Source organism: Ostrinia nubilalis, chromosome 27, assembly GCF_963855985.1.
Source record: "Ostrinia nubilalis chromosome 27, ilOstNubi1.1, whole genome shotgun sequence".
Lineage (NCBI taxonomy): Eukaryota > Metazoa > Arthropoda > Insecta > Lepidoptera > Crambidae > Ostrinia > Ostrinia nubilalis.
The window spans coordinates 2444536-2459302 of NC_087114.1; the positions used below are offsets into that span (position 1 = coordinate 2444536).

Below are 14767 nucleotides of genomic sequence, written 5' to 3' on the forward strand. Positions count from 1 at the left end.
TTTGGGCTCACCTGTGGGATCAATTAGACCAATTTTTATGGTTATAAAACGAAATAATGATCTCACGTGTCCTCTTTAACAGATAGATAGCGATTAATCGCAACTTAACAGTTTTATAGCCATAAAAGTCGGCTCAAGCGTAACTACCTATTTTTTGAAGAAGTGACTCTGGATTCTTCTACAGACACATTTTTGGGGTAAAACCCTTTCCTTTAATGAAATGAAGTTTAGAACTAGGCTTTTAAATGGTGCCAATATTGGTGGGAAGTGGGGATGCATACGTTTGAAAGTGCTTGTCGCGGGAGGGTCGATCTTTGTGATGACCAGTGTAGTTGCATCATGTCATCAGACCATCAGTGAAAAAAAAATCGCCTATTTTTTTGGCAATATTTCGACATTAACAGATATTTACTATTTACCTATCTATGTATTCGTCATTAGAGTGAATAGCCCACAAAAATAAATTAGTTTTGAAAGGCCTTAATATGGCTTTTTTGTAACTTTTTGGACTTTAAATAAAAGCCGTCATTATTGTAAGCCATTTTATTGATATTTACCTCAAAGATTAATGTATTTCATTTTATTAATAGGAAATTGTCGTTTTTTTTAAATATCCGGTATCCGGCCGGATAGTGAGTTACTATCCGGTATCCGGCCGGATAGTAAATTAGGGCCGGATATCCGGCCTACCGGATAGTTGCCGGATATCCGTTTCATCTCTACAATAATTTCCTTTATTTAAGTGCTAAAACGTTATTATGCCTTTATCCCTCATCTAACAAAAAAATCTTTGAAATATTAAAACTGCTTTAAAAAAAATTCACAGCTCGCATTCATTAATATTATTTTGCAAAATAGGGTAGCAATAAAATTACTGACTTTAGAAAGAGAGGAAACACAATGTTTTTCTCTATCCATCCCAATTTTAAAAGGGGTAGTTGGAAAGAAAAATTTGCTCCTCCCTGCATTCCAACACCTCACTCGGCATGGGGCACACTGAAAACCAGCGCCGTGGCCTTCGTCACCGTAGGCCACGGCATATGCTGAGTGGGGTCCCGTTGCAGTAGGCATCTTGTAGGTGAATGGGTGGCACTGCTCAGTTTACTCTTGTTTTTATTTTTTCTTCGTCCATTATTATGTGCCACTGTCATGTCTATGTAATTGCCTGTACTTATTTGTGTGATGTCCATTGTAATAAATGTATCTTTCTTTTTTTCTTTCTAAAACGTCGGTTGACGTAAGATGTCTACGCTTACAAATAATCGAAATAATCTTTTAATTCCTAGATAACAACAATTATCTATCAATCACTGATACCATTCAGTTGAGGATCGTGATTTGTTGGCAGTGGCCTCCATTTTGTTTTGTGTTTGTTTTTAATTTAATTTGATTTTAATTTATTTTAAAATGAGGATAACCTGTGTGCCGTGTATGCAGGCTAGCAATGAAGATGCAGATTATTCTAAACAATTGGATAAAGAAATAAAAACGTGGATCCGACCGTATGATCAAGTAAGTTTTTTATCTTTTTCAAGTGTATACCTACCCTTGTGCGTTTAAAGATAAAGGTGTACCTAGGTCATTTATTTATTTATTATTTAATTAGGATTTACTCGCGACGTTGTCTGTGTTCCTGGATTTCGATAAAAGATAGCCTATGTTTTAAAGTTAGCTGGAATTTTTTTTTTTATCAAAATCCGTTCAGTAGTTTTTGCATCATGAGGTAAACAACACATCACACATTCATCCATTCGTACTACAAACTCCCGCAATAGCAAAAGTATTAGAATAAAAAAAAATGTAGGTAGACAAACTTATCACAAAAGAGGTAGGTGAAAGAAAATTTTGAACAGCACATAACTACCCACATCAAACATTACAAATAAAGGTATCAAATTGATTGAACAATCAACAGTTTATGTATTTTTGTAACTTAAAAACGACATTTTGTACCCTTCCCTCGCCCAAACAATTTTAGCAGTTTTTTTGGTTGAGGAATTTCTTCATTCAAATTTTCATGAGGCTAGGAAGCGTCATTTAACCGATGTTCCTTAAAATAAAGTAAGGTTTTATTTATTTTTAGGCTATAAAACTACTTTTACTTGGCACCGGAGAAAGTGGGAAGACAACCATCATCAAGCAAATGAAGATATTGCACGTTCAAGGATTCTCTCAAAGGTAATAATCATAAATGTACCTACTAGGTTTATTTTATTAAAAGGAGAAGGGTAGATGTATCAAGTTTAATTAAAAAAATACTACCTTTCTTGTTTATATCATCGGGGAACCAGACGCAGGTTAGCGTACCATCCCTATATTGTTGACATTCCACCAGCTCGCACTAAGCGTTTCGATGACTCTTTTATAATGCGAACAGCTAGGGACTGGAATTCGTTGCCTGCTGCTGTCTTTCCCGAAAACTATAATCCGGGCATCTTCAAGGCGAGAGTGAATAAGCACTTACAGGGCAGATATGTACCATCCTAGACTGCATCCCACTTAACATCAGGTGCGATTGTGGTCAAATACCTGCCTTGTTATGCATAAAAAAATTTAAAAAAAATGGAGCGCACAGCACAGAACCGGTCGTAGTGGAAATCTTTCGGGCAGTGGCTGAAACGTCATTTGGCTGAAAAGAACAAACAAACTAAAAAAAGAAACTCAAATCCCAGTCTAAATACAATAATTTAAACTTATCTGCTTAACTTCAAGAGAGGTTGAACTTTTGGACTATACTTAGGTTCAAATCTGTCTGTGTGTCGGTGTTTCTTTACGAGATCAAATCAGAAATGGGGATCCGTATACGAACTAAAGTCACTGACATAGCCCGACGGATTAGCAAGCTGAAGTGGCAATGGGCAGGGAACATAGTACGCAGAACTGACGGCCGATGGGGCAGCAAGGTTCTGGAGTGGAGGCCACGTCCCGGAAAACGCAGCGTGAGACGACCTGATAAAGGTAGCGAGAAGGCGCTGGATGCAGGCCGCTACAACCGTGCGATGTAGAAGTCATTGGGGGAGGCCTATGTTCAGCAGTGGACGTCCTATGGCTGAAATGATGATGATGATGATGATGATGAAGGCTGGGTTGCACCATCTTACTTTAACTTTAACAAACTTCAAAGAAAAGTCTGTCAAACTCCATAAAAAATACCGGTTATTGTTATAGTTACGGTTAAAGTAAGACGGTGTAACTCGGCCTTAGTTCATAGACATTTTTGTACATGATTCATACAAACATTACTCAGGTTGAATTATCAATAACAAAAATGTATTAAATTTTCTGCTGCTGCTACTGTGTAAAATATCCAAAGATTTATTATAATTTTCCAGTGAACGGGCAGATAAAGTGAAATACATTAGACACAACGTCCACGAGTCGATGCACGATATACTCTTCAACATGGCTCCACTGGGCATCAAACTGCAGAACGCAAGGAACTACGACGCTTACAAATTCATACTGCGATGCGGGACTGCTGGACCTCCCGAGTATAGTGAGGTAAGGAACCAGCAAAAAATATTTCACAAAATCACAAAACAATACCCAGCAAAAAATCCTGTAAAACTAAATCCGAAATACATTCCATGAGAAGAGTGGGGGTTGTATTCTACTCTGCCGGAACTGCATACAAGACTTGATGATGAATTAAATCTTTGTTGTCTGATACCGAAAAAATTTAACAGATGCTTTGGGAAGTAATCCTACTAATATCCTACTTCCTACTAATATTATAAATGCGTGGATGATTGGATGTTTGTTACTCTTTCACGCAAAAACTACTGAACGGATTTTGATGAAACTTTACAGTATTATTATTTTTATAACCCAGAATAACATTGTATTTATGACGATCTGTGACAAACTAAATTTCACGCGGGTGAAGCCGCGGGCAAAAGCTAGTGTAGAATAACTTTGACCCCTTTTTGATTTTGGCGAGGAATAGTTTTGGAGTGTTTCATGATTTTCAGTGACTATTTTGTATTAACCGAAATCAACACGGGCAAAGCCGGGGGTACATAGTTCCTCATAAACTAATTGATATTTTACAGGATTACTACGACTTTGTGAGGTCCCTGTGGAAAGACGCCGGCGTGAGGGAGTGCTTTCGAAGATCAAATGAATACCAGCTCATCGAAAGCGCTGAATAGTAAGTATCATCATCATCCCTTTGCACTGGAGCGAAGTCGCATCTTAACTTCGAACTAACTCCTATGTTCTTCTGATTAATTTCGTTGCGGGTCCAATGACAGTTTAACTTTCCCCCGGGACAAACTTGGCCTTCACTGGTCGGGTTATTATTGGCGGTCAAGCTGTAGGTCCTGGCTACACAGGAGTTGCAGCGGAGGGAACGAGGGGTGGAAACTGGGAATAATCCCGTATTTTAACTCTCGTCTCTAACCTTTTCGAATTTAAACCACTGAACCGATTTAGAAGTTTGGTATAGAGAGACAAGACACATTAGTTTGACATCCAGGGATAAAACTAAGGATAGTTTTTATCCCGGTCTTTCTGTAACAGATCGAAATTCACGCATGCGAAGGTATTCTTAATATTTTCGTTTAATCTCAGTTTCCTAGATCGCATAGACCTCCTAGCAAAACCAGACTATGTGCCTTCTGATGCGGACATACTACGATGTCGTCAGAAAACCACTGGGATTCAGAAAATCGAGTTCAAAGTGAAGGTAGGCAAAAAAATTTTAGTAGCAAGTAACCCGTTCTTTCATCATCATCATCATCATTTCAGCCATTGGATGTCCACTGCTGAACATAGGCCTCTCCCAATGCTTTCCATGTTGATCGATTGGTAGCGGCCTGCGTCCAGCGCTTCCCTGCTTCCGTTCTTTATCATGGGCCAATTTCAATAAAAATACATTTATAACGATGAGTGATAAACTGAATTAAACGCGTTAAAAGCTAGTATCATTTATCATCAGGTCATATAGTCTCCACTGCAGGAGCACGACCCTCTAATTTACCAGAGACAAATGGAGGATTTGGCCTGCACTCCCCACGCTGGCCAGACGGGTTGGGGAGGCCAAAAGGTAGCATTTCATAGAAAAAGCTTGATGTTATTCTGATTCTAGGTGCCAAAATCAATGGCAGGTGGAGTCCAAGACTTCTGGATGTTCGACGTTGGAGGGCAGAGGGGCGAGAGGAAGAAATGGATACAAGTGAGTATCTTCAGCATTATTATTTAGACATTAAAGTATGCCCATTTTTACCATCAATCCCTAATTTTTAAGTTTTTTTTTATCCACAACGAGGAAGCTCTTGGCCTGTATCTCACCTGATGGTAAGTAACGATCAGGCCGATGGTGGAAGCGAGCTTCACCCGGAATCCTCAACCACGGAGGAACTGGCTATCTTACCTCTAACTGCCGTAACACCAAAATACTGTTAACATTTTTGTTATGGCGACAGACTTAGATAAGATGGTGGTAGCTAGCCAGGTGGACTTAGAACAAGCCCTACCACCAACCAAACCGAACAGAAAAATCTGCCCTCACTGGTAATCGAACCCGGGACCTCTGCGTCTGAAGCAGGTGGTCTTACCACTAGACCACAGAGGCGGTTAATGATGAGTTTATGCTTCAAGGTGTTCGAAGGCATCAACGCTATCTGGTTCGTGGTGGCATGCAGCGACTTCGACCAGACCCTGAGGGAAGACCAGACCCAGAACAGACTGAAGGAAGCGCTGGACTTGTTCGAAGACGTTTGGCAGAGCAGGTAAAGTGACAGCCCGACAAAGAGGTTAAAAAAATATAGAAATCCCGATGATTTCTTCGAAGCAGACATCAGCAGCTCTTAAAGTAAAGAATACAGGCGAACAGAAATATAAAAGGAAGCTTAAATCTCCATTAAAACTTTTGAAATTTTTTCAGAAATGTACCGATCGTTAGATTTGGCCACAATACGTGATATTATGATGTCTGGACATAGGTACATTTAAGCTGCAAATCTAGGTCCCTGACTTAAATCACTCATCACGAAATCTCAGAAACTACAAGTGCTAGGCGTCTCAAATTTTGCATGGGGTTCCTTTTAGAACGTAGGTAGGTGTAGGTCAGCGTTGCCAGTTTTTTTTACGCCAAGTCGGGACTTTGGTACTTTTTGAGTGAAAATAGCGGGATTCTTCCGTCAAAAGCGGGACATAGTAAAAAAACGTATAATAATCAAAGGTTTTCAAATATTTATCTTTTTATTTGACTTAAAATTACGTTTACGTGACAATAGATAGCAAAAGTAGCCATAGAAAATGTATTTTAACAAAAAAATAATATTTTAAATCAGTACGGCTAGCACGAAAATCTTTCGAGTTCAAATCGTTTGCGTACTCAAATCGCCATCAAAAGATTTAGTACGAAAACTACAACAGCACCCTTGTGGACGTGTCGTAAAGTGAACTTAGTGTAAGAAATGGTTGCACGAAACTTATTTTGAGAATCAAAATTGTCACGTTATCGTTTAATTCGAAGGTTGAGTATCGAATTTTATCGAATACGCAAACGATTCGAAGACGAAAGTTGTTCATGCTAGAGGTACAGATTTACTCTATCATTAAATTCGTCTTTAGAATAAAAAAATAAAAAATATCGAAATTAAAAAAGTTTTATTATTTACAATAATATGGCGTTTCAAACATTAGTCTGGTGAAGTGAGTGTTTCTCTCCGAAAAGCGGGACCGAGCCTGTCCCGCGCGGGACATTTAAATTTTGATTAAAAAATCGGGACGTCCCGCCAAAATCGGGACGTCTGGCAACGCTGGTGTAGGTATACAGGGTGTTAGGTAAATGAGTATATGAGCCGACACTAGCCCATGTTAACATGGGCATATAAATGGTATGGTGAAGTCAGAAAATTGATATCTTCATTTTTTTATTTTATTTTCATACAAAATAAATTTCAAAAAATCCGATTGTATGAAAATTAAAATAATTAAAATGAAGATATCAATTTTCTGACTTCACCATACCATTTATATGCCCACGTTAACATGGGCTAGTGTCGGCTCATACAGGGTGGAAACGATAAGTGATCTCACTCGATTATTTCTAAACTATACAAGATATCCAAAAACTAGTTACTGATCCTGAAAGTGCTTCACGAGCTCTATCCAACGGTACCAATAATAGGTTACAAAATAAACTGGATCTATCTGAAAATTCAATGTTTCCAGCCTCCATACATTTACTAAAACGACATAATATTAAAAACTATACAAGATATCGAAAAACTGGTTACTGATCCTGAAAGTGCTTCACGGACTCTATCCTACGGTACCAATAATACGTTATAAAATAAACTGAATCTATCCGAAAATTCAATGTTTCCAACTTCCATACAATTACTACTGCCACAGTCATGGCACTCATGTCTTGATAATATTATAGCAAGTAAAGCCTAAAGCCAAAGTTTTCCATGAATAATTTTAAATAAGAATGCAATTTACAAGTTAATTTTAAGTGTTTATTATTTAAAATGAAAAAAATAACGCTTCTAATATTGTGTGGCTATCATAGTGGCATACATTCAGTATGGAGGCTGAAAAGATTGAATTTTTGGATAGATCCAGTTAATTCTGTAACCTATTACTGATATCGTTTGAAAGAGCTCGTGAAGCACCTTCAGGATCAGTAATCAGTTTGTCGATATCTTGTGTAGTTTAGAAATAATCGAATGAGATCACTTAACGTTTCCACCCTGTATACCCATTTACCTAACACTGTATAGGTAGGTGCTCGGGACGGTGACGGGATTTTGAAAAATTCAACGGGGTTTCTCTCTCAAGTAAAACGGCGTCGACGCGCACGAAGTCGCGGGCGGCTGCTAGTACCTAGCACATATTAGCTACTAAAGATATCAGTTCATGTCGTCGTTCTAACACTGCCTACCTATTTGTTATTAAGTATTATAGCCTCATCCATCTCACCTACTTCATATTTGCTTCACCTTTATCTTATTTCGCAGGTTCCTAATCACAGCAGGCCTAATAGTGTTCCTGAACAAGCAAGACGTGTTAGAGAACAAAATCGCTCAAGGCCGCAACGTGGGAGATTATTTCCCCGATTACCACAACTACAAGCCCGAGGCGGACGCGTTTACGAGAACCAAGCTCTTTATTAGGAGCATGTTTGCTGTAAGTAATCTAAGGGACTAACCCTTTAGTTCTATTCAACAGTTCTACTTTAGAACAAGTGAATTTTTTTCCCCCATTCATATTACAATTTTATGTGTACGAGGATGGTAGATTAATATCACAGAGCGAAGATCAAAACTCGATTTAATTTCAAGCATCGATTGAAGCTTTTGATTGGTTCGATTTTTCATATTTTTAAAGGTAAGTACACCAATCACAGACGGAATCTCGATTTAGATTAGTTTGAACGTTGTCTTGCAATAAGAACCTTAGTGTCCCACTCGACTCATAATCCTACAAAACAGAAAATACATGCTATGATTATTACGAAAAAACAAATGAATACTTATGGTTACACAAATACCGGCCGAAACGGTGCAGGAACTAATGGGACCAAACAACGATCCCAGTATTTTCATCAGGAATATGTGGGATGTACACGATAAAATTAGAACAACAATTATTTAGTAAAGAGATTAGATAGATCCACCCACAATATTGCCCTGTAGCAGTGGTAGGGTTAATATGGGACGTGTAAAAGTGCTTTATAAAAGCCTGCATTTTATGAGTTTTCTTTCCAGGAAAAGACGACCCAAAAGCGCGACCGCAAGAACGTCACGGCATCGGAACGGTTCCGCGTAGTCGAGGCCAGCCGTCCGCGCGAGTGCTACTTCCACTTCACAACGGCCACGGACACGGATAACGTGCGGACCGTGTTCCGGGATGTGCACCAGATCATACTCACGCATATACTCACCAACATCGGCGTTTATTAGACAAATATAGTACATATTTCATTCTTAACACTGTTTGTTCTGATTTGCCCTTTTCTAGAACTGCATGAAAAACGTCTGATGCTAGCATGTATAAGACTTGTCTTATAGCAATAACTAGCTTTGGTCGCCCGCTAAGCGGGACGACATGAGCTGGCCGCTCCGGGCTTCGCCCTACGCGGCGGTGCTCGGCCTTCGGCCTCGCAAAAATTACACAGGGCGGTTCTCGATATTCGTATTATCGCTCGGTCTGTCTGTAGTCCCATCTCATATCATACTAGATACTTAGGTAAGGTACCCAAAACGACTGACGATCGACGTCTTCCCAAAATTGAACAATCTTTTCTATAAGTATGAATTCGGCTCAATGCGAGTCAAGAAACGCTAGAAAACATTTGCTGTTGTAAAATAGCATCTAATAAAAACGACATGAGGCACTAGCCTCCGTGTAGTCGAGGCGAGTTGTCCGCGCGAGTGCTACTTCCACTTCACAACGGCCACGGACACGGATAACGTGCGGACCGTGTTCCGGGATGTGCACCAGATCATACTCACGCATATACTCACCAACATCGGCGTTTATTAGACAAATATAGTACATATTTCATTCTTAACACTGTTTGTTCTGATTTGCCCTTTTCTAGAACTGCATAAAAAATGTCTACGACACGAGCGTTTGGCCTTTGGCCTCGCAAAAATTACACGTGGCGTTTTCCTTTGTCACTAGGCTCTAGTGCTTTTTTGATTGATCGGTGGTTTCTCATACCCTTATCATCGCTCGGCCTGTAGTAATAGTCTCATCTCACCTAGTAGGTGCAAGTGTCAATCAATGCGAGTCTACAAGCGCGAAAAAACATTTGCTGTAGTAAAATAGCCCCAAAACGACATTAGCTTCGTGTAGTCGAGGCCAGCCGTCCGCGCGAGTGCTACTTCCACTTCACAACGGCCACGGACACGGATAATGTGCGCACCGTGTTCCGGGACGTACACCAGATCATACTCACGCATATACTCACTAACATCGGCGTTTATTGATGAATAGAAAAATATATTTGATACTTTTGAGACTGGCTTTTCTGTTGCGAATTAGAACTGTCTTTCTTACTAGAACTGCATGAAAAACACCTTCACATAAATGGGCCGACAAAAGCTAGGTCTGCGACACTGGCCTCTCGGGGCTTCGCCCTACGCGGCGCTCGGCCTTTGGACTCGCAAAAATTACACGGGGCATTTCTGGTTACCAGTAAGTAAAGGAGCGATATTATTCGGCCTGTAGTAATAGTCAGTATCATCTAAGAACCAGAGGCATTCATCGTCTGAAGACTTCCCAAAAAAATATGTCTGTGCTGTTATGATTTTCTTTTTCCATCAAAAACACTGCCAAAAGGTACAGAAAGTACTTTCTTCTTGTAAAACAATTTGCGTCCCCAATGTGGGACTACGGATTTTTGAGTCATAGTAAAGTAATCAAGCATTATGTAAACTCAACTTCTATAGTAAATGGACACTAGAAAGAATACCAAATAAAACATATCAAGTGGAATTTTACACTATATTGGACAATGCCACTTCACGATACACAATCACGAAACACGACAACACTACACCCTAATAATTTTTGTGCCCGGCTCCCATTTGTAGCTCACGGGCGGTTTTTTGGAGCCTACAGACTCCATACTTGTGTAATAAACTATATTTGTAGAAGGCTCGTACGTTAGACTCTCTTCAGACTTCCTTCGGAAGGTGTCCTCGGATGGGGCATTGCTCCTTCGGTCTGTGGTCTTAAAGGTCACCTTACCTTCTTCGTGGCGGCGAGGGTTGATGATGCCGGCACAGCTGTGGAACTTCGAGAACTTGTCGTGGACTCTGTGTTCTAAGTCCACGTGGAGACTCAGTTGGCGTCTGAGAATAAAATAAAAAGTTGATCAGCATCATCATTTCAGCCATAGGACGTCCACTGCTGAACATAGGCCTCCCCCAATGATTTCCACAATGGCTGGTTGGTAAATACATAGAAAGTTATAAAAAAAAGGAAAAACAAAAACTAAATAGTATCTTGGAAAGGAGACATTAATTCCGAATTGATTCCTTCAACATTTTTTAGTGTCAGCCTAACTCAGTTGACTGCTGGATATAGGCTTTCCACAATGCACGATACGCTACGCAGTACCAGAGTAAAGGCCTATTCAAACCTGAGCGATATTCGCTGCCGCTGTGGGTAGAGGTACATACCACGCGGGTTTCGCTCAGGTATTTAGTATCAAGTACCGCGGCTAGAGCGTTTTCTCTGCCGCAGACGGTAGCGAATACCGCTTAGGTCTGAACAATATTATTACCGCATACCCACTGGGTTTTCTCTGCCGCTGACAGTAGCGAATACCGCTTAGGTCTGAATAGGCCTTAAGTAAATACAAATGAGTAGGTTATCTTCATAGAAACGCACCGAGCGCGGTTTGTATGTGAGCGCGCCAATACGTATGCGGCGCGCACGCACACACTGACAAAATTCGGCGCAACTCCCCGCTAATCCACGCTAAATTTTGACTCTGGCAGTACGCACCAATGTTTGCGAGCTGAGGCTAACCCAAATGACAATTCGGCATTACAACACTCGATGTTCACTCCAGAATGCAGAATTAGTACTATGTTTAAGCTCCCCCAGCTCGTCTGACTAGCGTGGGGAGTGTAGACCAAATCCTCCATTGGCGTCCAGTATATTAGAGAAGATCGTACTCCTGCACTGGAGACTGAATGCCCGTTTTCACCATCAATCCCTAATTTTTAAGTGAACCCTATGGGAAAAAATAACAGGAATTTTGTTTACATAGGGGTCACTTAAAAAATAGGGCTTGGTGGTGAAAACGGGCCTAAACGAGTTATGTTTTAAACAAAGCAAAATCTCACCTATAATCAAAGTTCTCTCCACAGAAGTGACACGTCACCGGCGAGTTGTAGGGAAACTTGGACGTCACTTCAGATTCCGCTGGAGAGGGTATCTTGACCTTCCTATGGAGATTCACGCAGCTGACCGTCCTTTTATCAGATTCCGAGTTGCAGCTGGTGTTTTCGGTAGCCGAATCATCTTTGGACTGCCTATTCTGCAGATTCGACTCTGAAAACCTGTTCTTCTTGATCTCTGACAAGATCTGATCGGGATCAGCGATTTTGTCGAAGAACGAGACGATTTTCTTTAATTTGTCTTCTGGGACGTCAGATTTCGTGAGCTCAGGGTCGGTTTGGGTGATGCTGGCTTTCCTTTGTCTAGAAGATACGTTGGGGTGATTGGAGTTGATCTTATTGATGCCGATATGCTCGTTTTCGTGGAGATACTTGTCGTATTCTCTTTCGAAACCTTCGTGGCAGTAGTGGCAGATGAACTTGCGTTCGGTGAAATGACAGAGGTTGAGATGGTCGTTGTAATTGATTATGCCTGCGGCAAAAAAGTTTTTATGTACAAAGACCGTTTTTTTTGTACAAAGTTTTTATGTATAAAGATGTTTTTATGTACAATTCTGATGGGATAGTTGGCGTAAAGCAAACAATACCTAGTTGTTTCTACAAAATCGTATTATACAAAAAGGTAGTTTAGATGTCTCTGTTTTGTGACAATTTAAGTTTATTTACGTATTCAGAATATTGTGACTTCACATGTCCGGATCAAAATAGCTAGTTCTGTTCTGTCCCGTTCAGTTCTGGATGCTTAATAAAATCAATAGGTTGTACTGTACAACAGAATGTAATAGAAGAACTTACCATAGAATATCATCCTGCAACCCATGATAGGACACTGCCTCGGCGTGGTATCCATCAGGCAGTTCTTCTGAACGCTCTGCACGTACGTCAGGATCATGGGACTCTTGACGTTTCTCAACGCGCCATCAGACTGTATCTTCTTCGGTCTTCTTAACTTCCTAAACCGCAATCCTCTTCGTCTTCTTTTCTCCGAGTAGTGAGGAGTAATATTATTGTCGCTGGCCGCGTAGATGTGCCCGTTTGGATGCACGAAGTTCTTATACGACCTTTCGCGTTTGATCCCGAATATCCTTTGCAAGAATAGCTGAAACCTTGTCGCTTTGGGTTTCTCGTTCACTATCAGATAAGGAATCGGGTGTTGGATGATTTCTGTTTCTGTGGCTTGAATGCACTCGGATTCTTTGTCGGTGATGATGGATTTGGAGTTCTGGGTGGTGGCGTAGCGGTTGGAGATGGTAGAGGAATCGTACTGGGTTGACGTGCACGAACATTGCGTCATTTTCAGCTCGCGCATTATTGTGGTGGCTATGGTGGAACCTGGAGAAATGTAGTCTATCATAGATCAGAGGTCTAGGGTGAGTTTAAGCCTGAATCGAGAGTTGCTGACATGATAGGACGCTCGGCAATAGAAGCAAGGCTAGGATTGCATTGGTCTAAAATTGAAATGAAATAAATGACAGGTCTGAACATACGCTTGAAGAATTGACTTTTAAGACTATAGACTGCATGCTCAATAGGAGTGAGGAAGATATGGAATATACTGTGACGAGTAAATTACCGTTAAATTCAATGAGCACAGAGAACTTTGCGACGTATCAAGAGGTACACAAATTACCTAAAACGAGACCAAAAGTGTTCAAACGGTGTATCACTTTAGACCCCCTCATCTGAAATGATTGCAAGGTGTCCAAAAATTCACCAATTATTACGAAAGTAAAACTTACCTTTCTCAGTCTCCGACATCTCAGTAGCATCCCCGCTCGAGACCTCCGTTGTCCCAGCACAGGCGTCAGTCTTCGTCCTATGGGACCTTTTCCTCCGACTCTTAACTTTGACCTCCTCCTCATTTTCACATATCTCCGGATTCTCTGGCAAAATCCCGATCACGCTCGCATCGTATATCTGGAACAGCTTCTTCAAGCACTTGTATTTGGCTTTCAGAACCTCATGCTTCTTCTTTGGCACCCATTTCTTGATCTCTTCTTCCTCATTATTCTCCGGGATACTCGTCAGAACGGTCCCCGACTTGTTGAACATTGATGCTCGAATATAGTCGACGGTGTAACAAATAATTTTGGCTAGCAAATAGAACGTCACACTAGCGAATATTTCGCAATTTTGCAGTGTCATAACGAACCAGATGGGGTGAATTTTGTTTGGTTTTTCTTGAGAAACTTTCGTCCATTTCGTGCAAAGTGCAGTGACATTTTTGATGGAATTGATATTTGTTTGAATACTGTTTTTGTGGCGGCAGAATGTGTGTGGCCAGTCTTTTTTCACTTGGACGTTGAAGCATGGAGGTTGTGTATTTTTATTATTTTAATCTGATCCCGATTTCCTTCGACACACTTTTTAGGAAATGGTTTTCATAAATCATAATATTTATATTTTTTATAGTTTTAAATACCTACTTAATTATTTTAAAAAACCTGTTTCTAGTAAGCTAGATAATTTAAAGAAAGGTAGGTAACTTTATATCTTGCCAGGTGTACCAAATGTGGGCCGCTATACATTTTAGATTGTATAGCGGCCCACATTTGGTACACCTGCCAAGATATAAAGCTACCTGCCTTTCTAGATATTTTTATTGACTATTTAAATAAAATCGTCTTGTGTGAAATAAGAAGTACCTGCTCATATTATAGAATTTAATACATCTGAGAAGGAATCACTCAAACAAAATAAAACACAACATACAAACCACACGTTTATTGTAGTTTATACTTTCTAATCCCACCATCCCGTGAGATCGCCAACAATACACGCAAATAATGATCAATGGAAGCCAGTAATCGTATGTTATACACGAAAAACATATAAATATGTTAACTTATACACTACACAGGATAACGTATACTTAGAACTAAAGACGAAACGAC

At 40.2% G+C, this 14767-nt stretch overlaps 2 protein-coding genes across 2 annotated transcripts; one reads left to right on the forward strand and one right to left on the reverse strand.

Annotated features, from left to right (window-relative positions):
* The first annotated feature begins 1319 nt into the window (after positions 1–1319).
* Positions 1320–8946, forward strand: LOC135084897 (guanine nucleotide-binding protein G(f) subunit alpha). Its single transcript, XM_063979645.1, has 9 exons — positions 1320–1512; positions 2084–2178; positions 3333–3501; positions 4053–4150; positions 4573–4687; positions 5090–5176; positions 5602–5732; positions 7974–8142; positions 8724–8946. The coding sequence occupies exons 1-9, from the start codon at positions 1408–1410 to the stop codon at positions 8916–8918; spliced, it is 1164 nt and encodes a 387-aa protein (XP_063835715.1). The 5' UTR covers positions 1320–1407; the 3' UTR covers positions 8919–8946.
* Positions 8947–10453: 1507 nt separating this feature from the next.
* Positions 10454–14298, reverse strand: LOC135084986 (uncharacterized). The gene is made up of 4 exons (XM_063979746.1): positions 13613–14298; positions 12669–13205; positions 11820–12345; positions 10454–10817 (listed from the first exon to the last, which is right to left on the reverse strand). Exons 1-4 carry the CDS (start codon positions 14016–14018, stop codon positions 10517–10519), a joined length of 1770 nt encoding a protein of 589 aa, XP_063835816.1. The 5' UTR covers positions 14019–14298; the 3' UTR covers positions 10454–10516.
* Between the last annotated feature and the right edge of the window lie 469 nt (positions 14299–14767).

Bases quoted from the DNA above. Each gene is read 5' to 3' on its own strand.
- LOC135084897 (XM_063979645.1), top strand. From the start codon at position 1,408: ATGAGGATAACCTGTGTGCCGTGTATGCAGGCTAGCAATGAAGATGCA. The intron at 3,502-4,052 runs GTAAGGAACCAG...GATATTTTACAG, and splicing joins GACCTCCCGAGTATAGTGAG to GATTACTACGACTTTGTGAG. The intron at 5,733-7,973 runs GTAAAGTGACAG...CTTATTTCGCAG, and splicing joins GAAGACGTTTGGCAGAGCAG to GTTCCTAATCACAGCAGGCC.
- LOC135084986 (XM_063979746.1), bottom strand. From the start codon at position 14,018: ATGACACTGCAAAATTGCGAAATATTCGCTAGTGTGACGTTCTATTTG. The intron at 13,206-13,612 runs GTAAGTTTTACT...ACATTTCTCCAG, and splicing joins GATGTCGGAGACTGAGAAAG to GTTCCACCATAGCCACCACA. The intron at 10,818-11,819 runs GTGAGATTTTGC...TTTTATTCTCAG, and splicing joins GGAGAGAACTTTGATTATAG to ACGCCAACTGAGTCTCCACG.